The sequence below is a fragment of the Phaseolus vulgaris genome, chromosome 9, assembly GCF_000499845.2.
Source record: "Phaseolus vulgaris cultivar G19833 chromosome 9, P. vulgaris v2.0, whole genome shotgun sequence".
Classification (NCBI taxonomy): domain Eukaryota; kingdom Viridiplantae; phylum Streptophyta; class Magnoliopsida; order Fabales; family Fabaceae; genus Phaseolus; species Phaseolus vulgaris.
In genome coordinates, this window is record NC_023751.2 from 37,073,355 (window position 1) to 37,083,479 (window position 10,125).

At 31.8% G+C, this 10,125-nt stretch overlaps 1 protein-coding gene across 1 annotated transcript; it reads right to left on the bottom strand.

Annotated features, from left to right (window-relative positions):
• Positions 1–2,097: 2,097 nt before the first annotated feature.
• On the bottom strand, positions 2,098–4,445 carry LOC137822912 (protein DETOXIFICATION 55-like). The gene is made up of 2 exons (XM_068627937.1): positions 4,232–4,445; positions 2,098–3,885 (listed from the first exon to the last, which is right to left on the bottom strand). Exons 1-2 carry the CDS (start codon positions 4,286–4,288, stop codon positions 2,398–2,400), a joined length of 1,545 nt encoding a protein of 514 aa, XP_068484038.1. The 5' UTR covers positions 4,289–4,445; the 3' UTR covers positions 2,098–2,397.
• Between the last annotated feature and the right edge of the window lie 5,680 nt (positions 4,446–10,125).

The window sequence follows — 10,125 nt, forward strand, 5'->3', positions numbered from 1 at the left end:
GCTATAGCAGCTTAAAAAATTATATTTTATTATTAATTAAGAAGTGTTATATATACTATTGCTGATAAAAAAAAAGTGTTATATACAATTCACTCTTTAAATTTAGCATCCACCCTATTATTATATGAGCTTGTTTTAGTGAAATGCTTTTATAATAAGATCCACATTAAATTGAAGACATTATTATTAAGAGCTTGAATAAACCCTTCTCGTAATGTTGTTACTTTGTTGGCCTTTTGTTGTAAGCAGGAATGTTGGACCAAGTTATCCAATAACTTTATAGGTTCATGATGATCATCATTATTCTATTCAAATGAGTTGAGTAGCAACTAATCAAGGAAAGTGGTGATCCCATAAGAAAAAAGAATATGTTTTTATTTATTTGATTTTTGGGTGGGACATAAAATAGGTGGCAGTTAGCCAGTTAGGTTCCCCTTGACAAGTAACAAAAAGTTGCCCTAGCTTTCGGCTCCCATCGATGTGGGGCCTTTAGTAGCTGAATTATAGATTAACTATCCTTCATTTTTTATTTATTTATCATTGTGCTTTGGCCATTTGTTATATATTTATATCTAGACAAAGCAAAAAAGTGACATTTACTAATCCATTCATATTTCATAAGTTAAGAGGTACTATATAGTGATAGGTAGTTATTCCAAAATATGCCTGTTGCTTACAAATTGGTACATTTCTGCCAAACTTGTTCGCATATGTCTATGTCCTGTCTATTCCAATGGAAGTGATGTATTGGTGGGGAAGAGGAGACATGTCATTACATTAGGGAGTTACATTAAACAATTTTTTCTTTTCCTTTTTCTCCTCCTTAACTTTTGTCTTCTAACGTATTCAAATTCTTACTTGTTCAACTTTTTTTGTGGATATTATAAACTCACTTCCTTCACTACCATTTCTCCTTTGCAATGCTTTAATTTTGTTACTTTGGTATTTGAGAAATATTTGTATTATGGTGGTTAGTGAATCTGGTGTGTTAGGAACAAAGTTATTTATAAAGATGGAGTGACAGATCATTTAGAGACTTTCTCTTTGGTTCAATTGAATGTTTGGTATTGAATTCTTCTAAAATTTCATCTGCTTGTTTTTTTTATTCAAATTGGTGTCTTGAACCCATGATTTGTCGAAACTCGATTTAGTTCTGGTTTTAGTTTGTTGGTTGTTGGTTTTGGAGTTTCTTGTTTTAGAGTAGTTTGGATGACTTTTATGTAGTTTGGTTAGTATTTTGTTGGTTGACTATTTTTTGATAAGTTGTATAAGGATTGATTTACTCCGATATTTATTCATTATGATAAAAAAAACTCATGATTTCTTGTTGTTTAGGGTTCTTCACAAAAGAAAACAAAGTATACTATCTCACCTAAAGTACAAAGAAATGACATAGGACAATGATTTTTCGTTTTATAAGAAACGAAAGTACCCTAATATTCCTCTTGCCATGTGTCCCTGCACATGCATACTTCGTCCTAGCTATAACACATGCACGCACATGCTTAAACCTTCATGAAATAGGGTATCCATCCCCCAAACAACTCATGCATATACTACTCGTTTTCAACGAGTTCCAAATTTATTTTCTCCCAACACTATATGCATATTCACCATTTACGTAACTATCTTAACTCTTAACATATTCAGTCTTCAACTATCCATATCATGCTTTTCTAACTGCTTTTTCTTTTACTCTTTCCAACACTTCACCTGAACAACTTTTACAAACCTCACGAATTTAATTCATTGAATTCAATGTATTGATAGTGTATGTCTGTAATCATATCGTGAAATTTCTCTTGTGATTTTACAGGGATCATTTTTAAGAATAAAAGATTTGTTCCGTAACTTAATATAGTCTCACATCGTTAAAGAGTCAATAATAGTTTATATACTCATTCTTTTTTCAACTATCTGAAATATCTTTTAAAAACAAAACTGTAATACTAACCTTCAAAACAGACAATAACTCATACTTGAGTTCTCGAAACATGATTAATTTGTGATTGTTATAATGATCGCAGTGATAATTTTGAATAATACACGTGAACAGAGGTTAATTACATCATTTTCTTCTCTGGTAACTTGAGCTTAAAATACAAATCCATCATTATGTTTCCTAATACAAATACCATGGAAAGAAAAATTGAAATTACATGAATATATCTAATACTAATCATCAGTAATCAGATAAGCGTACTCTTACAATTTGCAGCAACATTATAGTTGCCAGACCTTGCATTTATCAGCAAGGGAGAAAAAAGTGGAAGAAAATATATTGGTTATGCAAAAACATATACAAAAGCATAATCACAATAAAAAGAACTAATAAAGTGTAGTCAAGATCTTTAGCATTTCTTCCTTCCACTAGTGTCATGATTGTATAACAAAACATCAGTTTTGGGAGATGTTCTTGTGATTGAGAAAGACAAGACCTTCTTCACATTTGACTAGTGTTTGGTCTCCATGTTCCATTGTGTGACATGAAACCAAGGTTTTTGCCTTCAATGACTCCCTTTCCCAATCTGTGTTGTATACCACAACTAGAATAGAGACCACACATGCTATCTGTGCTGCCAACAGCCCATAGCAAAGACCCACCAACCCTAGTCTCCAAACAAATGCCATCACTATAGCCACTGGTGCCCCCACCAAGTAAAATGAATAGAAGTTTATCCCTGCCCCAACACCAGGCCTAGCACTTCCCCTAAGGATTCCACAGCTTGTGGTTTGAGGGCAATTTGCTAACTCACAAACCCCAATTATGGGCAAAACACTCATGGTAAGTTCCAACACCTCACTATCACTAGTGAAAACCCTCCCCCATCTCTCTCTCCCCAATGTGGTCCCTAACAACCCCAATATTGAACTTGAAAGAGCCATTCCTATTGCCACAATACTTGACAACCTTGCCCTCTCGGGTTGACCCGCCCCGAGTTCATTCCCCACTCTTGTTGACACCGAACCACTCAGTGCTGTTGGTAAAGTGTACATGAGAGACGTCGTTTGAATCACTATGCCAGCAGTGGCCAAGGCCACACGCGGGTTGTGAAGGTAACCCGCTAGAATTGTCATGAACTCGTACCACCACCATTCCAAACACACTCCCAAACAACTCTGAATGGAAAACCTTATTAGTATGCCCCACGAGGTTGTTGCTGTGGTTGCTGTTGCTGTTGCTGTCGTTGTTGTTGTTGCACTGATAGCACTGGTGCGAGATATTAATAAAGGCATGGAAAGTGAGCCCTTTGAGACTTGCATGTAGAGCATGTATGATAGGAGGAAGAAAAGGGTGTTGAAGTTGGCAACAAAAGCTGACATGGCAATCCCTGGAACACCAAGGTGGAGTTTGAAGGTGAAAAAAGTGACCACAGGGATGTGTATGAGAATGGAGAGTAAAGTGCACCATAGTAGAGGCCAAGTTGTTCCTTTGCTACGTAAATAGATTCGAATTGGGTGAAGGAAGCTGTTGGCAATGAGGTCTGGGATGGAGAAGCGGCAATAGAGGCTTGCGACTGTGGTTATCTCAGGGTTCTGGTGAAGCCATAGCATGAGAGGCTCAAGCTTGAGCCACAATAGAGAAATGGGTAGTGAAGCTGCCAATAACATGAAGATTGTCCTTTGTAAAGTGAGAGAGAGCAAACAGAAGTTTCTTGAACCAAAGGCTTGCGTGCAGAGAGGTTCCATTCCCATGGCTAGACCTGAGAGCACAGAGAAACCAGTTATGTTGGTGAAGCCTATGGCCAAAGCACCACCAGCTAACTCAAGGCTTCCCAACCTTCCCATGCACACAACTAACACCATGTTTTTGATGTATCCCACAAGGCTCATGGCTGCTATTGGAACTCCTATGTCCCCCATTCTCTTTAACTCATCCACTACCTACCAAACACAACACAATCAAATTAAACCTTTTTTTATCTGCATAAAATAAAATGATAAAAAATATTAATGTTAGCCTTCAAAAAAATCACACAAGAACTAAAAAGGACACCAAACTGATTCTAATTATCATTTAGTGTCTCTTTTTGTGTGAGTTTTTTTTGGTGAAGTTAACATCAATATTCTTGCAGTGCAGAGAAAGTGATAAAGGGCAACCTGTTAAAAATTAAACCTATGGTGACAGAAAAACGATATGATATGCAGTGTAAAATGGTGAACAAGTGAAGAGAGAAAATCATGGAAGAGAGTGGAAGGTTGTGAAAGTATGGTAAGGTGTTGTTGGTACCTGAGCAGTTGTCGGGTATGTCTTTTGGGGTTTCTCCTCCGCAACCATCTTAAACATTTGGTTTTTTTCTCTTTCTTGTTTGTGTGTGGTGTGAGACAGTAGTATATGATAAAGAGGAACAGTGTTAATGAAGTATTGGGTATCTTTTTTCTCCCCAAAAAAACACTCATCCAAGTAGAAAGTGAAGGGGAAGGGAGGGAACAAGAAAAATGGGTGTGAGAATGAGGAGTAAGCTGAGAAACCTTTATATAAGGGTTGGAGATGGTGGGGTATAGCATGGTGGATTCTTTACAAGTTAAAAAGCAATATTACATTATTGTGATTATCATCATTAGTAGAACACAAAATAATTCTAGAAGCCAAAGCTACAACACCTTTCAACTATAAATCTCTGTACAAAAATGTTAAGATGTTGCCTCAAAAGTTTATACTTTAAAAAAGAAGCTTCAGAAAAGTTTATAATCTTGGTAGTGATTTCCACATTGGATAGTCAAAACCAAAGAGAAACTAAAGTGAAATTTTAATGTACTGTATTTTTTTTTAGAGAGAAACACACACAAACAAGAAAAGTTCTGCATAAAGATGGATACTATGATATCTACTTTTACAAAAAAGTTTACTTCTAATGATTTTATTATGTGGTAAGGTAAGTAATATATATAAGACAATTTAAAAATTTATGATGTTTCGTGATATTTACACAAAAAATTGTACACCATCTTTGCCAGTGGCTATGTTGAGATTATGTCACCTTAATTAGCAAGTGGCACTTGAACTCAAAATCGAAATCACATGTTCCGTTTTAGGTCAGATCGCAGTTTTCAATTACTAGCATGCTCACAATTCATCACTTGACATTATCTCTTTGATATTAATTATTCGAGTGATTTTTTGTGATTAGGTTAAAAGTTAGACCTTTTGATTAAATTGTTTTGTATAAAGATTGGTTATAAGAATCTTCATAGAATAGATGATGATTTCTTTTGATGTAACTTATCATTTATTTCAACTTAAAAATTGGTTTGGTGATGAATCCGAAAAATATCTATATATTAAATGTTGAACAGATTAGTCTTAATCACTTTTTTTGCATAAGGATTGAGATATTTCTTAGGTGTTTATATTTTGTTTATTTTTTATTGATAAAAAAAATTATGTATAATTAATTTGGAGTGATTGTTTGCTATCAGGTTAAAAGTTAAACTTGATACTTGATGTATAAGTTTTTATATTTAAGAGTGTAATCAATTTAAAGGAATTTTTTTCATTAAAATGGTACAATTTTTCTTAGAATTTATAAGAATAGGCAAAATCTTGTTTAATTGGGTAAGTGGTGTTTGAGGGGAATGACTTTAAACAAAGAAAATCGTGTTTAAATTAAACAACTTTTGATTTTCATTTTTTTTTAAAACTGAAAATCAATACTTTGGTGTTAGATGTAATACTTAGGAAGTTGTGTAGGAAAAACACCAATTTAATTAAAATGAAAGTCGTCGGTGTAATAAATATTTTTTGAGTAAATACTAATGTGTTAATGTTTTACACATACTCAAATTCAAACTTAACATATATTAACATTTAATAAAAAATATTATTAAATAATTTTTAAAAGCATCAAATTTTAAAAAATCCTACACATATATATTATTAACAAAATACTTAAATAATTAGAAATAATGATTTAGTATGATATATAATTTGTCAAACACAATTTTTCGTTGAAATTTTTTTAAAAAATTACAGAATTCAATTAAATAATTTATTACATATTTTTTGTGTCAATTTTCATTTTCATTTAATTTTACAAATTAAAAAACAACAATTTTATTAATTCTTAAATTAATAAAATAATTATTTTTTACAAATTTTGTTAATCATATTTAACAACTCAATCTTTAAATTTTTATATAAATATTTAAATTTATATATTATTTTTCTTATTTTCCTAAATTCTCAAATAATTAAAAAATTAAAAAGAAGTTGTGTATACAAAAGACGATTTTAGTGTAAAAATTGTACAACTCAAATTGTCATCCCTTACATAGCTTCATTATATAATTTTTACATTGAAGTGGTATTATGTATGTACTACTTGTAATTACATTTTCATTAATGTCGTTAGTGCCTGTTACAACTTTCACCTTAATTAAATTTATGTTCGGACAACTTTCTTTTTTATTATATACAACATAAAAATTGTTACAATTTAAGATTTTAGAAGTCGTGTACAAAAAATCACTAAATAAAAATTAATTTTAGATACAAAAATAATTAGTTACTATATTGATTAAATTAGAGACTATTTTATAAATTAAAAAAATTATTGGTATCTAAAATACTTTCTATTATTAATAATTTTTTTAAAAATATATATAGTTTCTAAATTGATATCTAACCATTAGTTACTTTTTTTTATAAGAATAACCATTAACTACTAAGATTTTAGTTATTAACTATTTTATATTCTAAATTAGTTTCTATTAGTTTCTTTTAGAAACTAATTTAAAATCTAAAATATTAGTAGCTAAAATATTGGTAGCTAATTTAGATATCAATTTAAAAATTATTTTATAAGTTTTTATTAATAGTAGAAATCAGTCTAAATATTAATAATTGTTTAGTCTCTAAAATAATATATAATTTAGTCGATATAATGACTAATTACTTTTTGCCTCTAAATTTAGTTGTTATTTAATGATTTTCTTATAGTGTAACGTTAAGTCGGTCACTTCAAATACGACTTATCAAAACCATAATTAAAAAAGATTTTACATGTGTTATATAAATTCTAAGAAAAATTGCACTATTTTATTACAAAACTCTAGGTTTCTTTTCATCAGCAAGACAAAATTAATAAATATAGGTTACTTCAAGCGTGGTTCAACCCTTGTACAGAACACAAGAGACAAACACACCTCTCTCCAAAGCAGACCAAAACTCAAAAAGCTTGCCACCACCTACCTACTAAAAAACAACATCAGCCAAGTCATCTATCATACAACAAAAGCTACACTAAAGCAAGTTGTCACATCAAACACCACCTTCTCACCAAACAAAAACAACAATCAATGCGCATAGTTCAAAATAGGAAAACTCATCTATACCACCTGCCACTCATAACCACAACAAAAACTAACACCCCTCACAAACACAAAGAAACAGTTGAATCAACCTATATATAATCATTTAGTTTGAATTGAGTGCATACATACTATGGGGTTAAGACACCAATCTGAAAAGGAAAAACACGCTGATGAAACTTTAAAAGTTACCCGAGATCAGACCTTCAATTGAGTCAGGGAGAAAATTTATGAATGATCAATCATTCCACCTTTAAAGATGTGTTTATTCTTATGTCTCCAAATCTCACTTACCAACACAATTAAGACATTTTCCAAAATTATATTAACAAATGTAGGTGCATCATGCAATTTAAACTGCATGAAATGTGAAATAGAAGCAAGATGGTCTACCAATCTCAATCATAACCACGCATTGCAAAGATTCCAAACTAGCAAAGTAACTCTACAACTAAAAAACATATGACTTGTTGTCCCCTCTTTCACCCTACACAAGCATCATAAGTTACTTTCAAACACAACTCCACGTCTCTCCAAATTGACCTTAATAGCAATCTTGTTTTCTAGCACCCTCCAAGTTGTGACATGAGCTGAAGGCAAAGTCTTAATCTTCCAAAAGAAATTGTATAACCGCGAACTTTCTCCTTCTTCCTCTCCTCTGAAAATACCATAAGCAGACTTACGTGAATACACTATTGACTCACCATCCTTCCAAGCCCATCTATCATTGTTTTCCAGAGCGAGACTCAATCCGTGCACAACCTCAAGAAGCTGACTTACCTGGGACTTCTCCCAAACATTATTAACCCAATTCCTACAGCAAAACATCTTAGCATCCGTATTAGCAGAAAGCGAAAAAAGTCTAAAAAATTTACCCTTCAGGTCTCCAAAACCCACTCAACTGTCTTCCCAGAATAGTATTTATTTCCCATTTCCAACCTCCCATTAAAGAAGTCTTCAAACTTTCTTCCTCAATCCCTCAACTTCCAGATCTCCTTCATGTATCTCCACCAGAGAGACTTTGTTGTTGAACCTCTGCTCTTTTAAACATCTCCAACCTCCATATTTAAACTCTAGAATCTCGTTCCACAACCCACCCTTTTTTTTATCAGCCAAGAATAAATAAAATAAAATGAGGTACTTCAGGGGTACCCCAACCCTTATACAAAAAAACGAAAACAAGTTTCTTTGCACCTAACCAGCTAAGGATCCACCAGACCTTACATGACAATACCCAAAATCACATATAAAAAACAAGATACAAAGTCCCCAAATACATCAACCCAACAGTGAAACACACCCTCAAAACAGGCAAAAAATCCAACAGGTAAAGAAGAACTTTGCCAACAGTCTGACCTACGCCATAACTAATTGTCAAAGACAACAATCGATCCTGCGATAAGAGAACATAACCAGAAAAACCTGCACAAATCACAAACAACTTCCAATCGCAATCCAAGACAAACACATCAATCCATCCCTGCCAAGAAAAAATGCACACACAACTTCCAAACCTAAGTACAAACATTAAATAAAAAACACCAAATATCAATTTTTCAAATACCTCATACAACATTGAGGTTCCAGAGCCCACCATTCTTCAAACTCAAACACCATATACACTTTTCTCAATAAGACCACATTGAATAGCCTAATATTAATGATGCGAAAGTCTAGGTTAAACTTCACCGTCTATCCTGCTCACTGAATGACTCAAAATACAAAGTGATATCTATAATCCTGTAGAATATAGGAAGTAGAAGAGTAAAAAAGATAAAGAGCTTATTTAAACCGTGCGATATATGCATTAATGAAGTGATACCAGAAACCTTCTTCTTTACTACTCCTATTTTGTCATTTCCCATATATGTAGAAGCATAGACACCTTCTCTACCCCATAAGAAATGCATATATGTTGTATTACCAGAAATTTCATCTCCACGTTTAAAAAGAAGCTATTTATTGTGCATGTGAGTCAGACTACTGCTATTATAGCTCTACTGAGGTCACAGTTGACGTCTTTCCATGCCATACAATCCATTATATCATTTTCGAATCTCCCTTTCTTCACCTCTCTCATTCCTTTTCATAATTTTTTATTCACATTTTCTTACTTTATTTAACATTTCATACTTTTTTTTATCCACAAAAAATTAAATAAATAATAGAACAAATGCATTCTCTAACCTACAATTAGTCTTACATAGTATAACTGCTTATTTAGTCTTACAAGTTATTACTCCATATTAACTTTCTTCTATAACACTACTTATTATCAATGAAATAAATTCTTGAATATCAACAACTTCATGTTGTAAATATTCATTTTGTAATTAAAACAAATTCAATGATAAGTGTGAAGTTTAGGTTAGAGGGTTTTTGATAAATTAATTCAATAATTGAAACTAAAGTGAGTGCAAAGTAAACCATAACTAAAATTGTCTTGAATTTAGAAACGTGACAGATAAAAAAAATGTTTTTTGTAAGAAAATTTTGATGGATATAAACGGAGAAAAAAATAGCTAAGAGTTTAGATAAAAATGAAGAAATGAAAAAAAGAAGAAGATTTAATTGTAAATTTAAATTTAAATTTAAAACAGCCACTGTAAATTTTATTTATTATGAAAACCTTATTTGAGACTGTGAATTCTAATTGCACTCATAACAGCATAATATTTATCAAAAGTTAGTATTAATTGTCACTAAGAAAATATTTTAGAATTCAACAATTAGATTTATTAAACAAATTATATAAAAAAATGTTAAAATATTAAGTATATACTGTCTTTTTTTCTCTATGTATATGTATGTAGT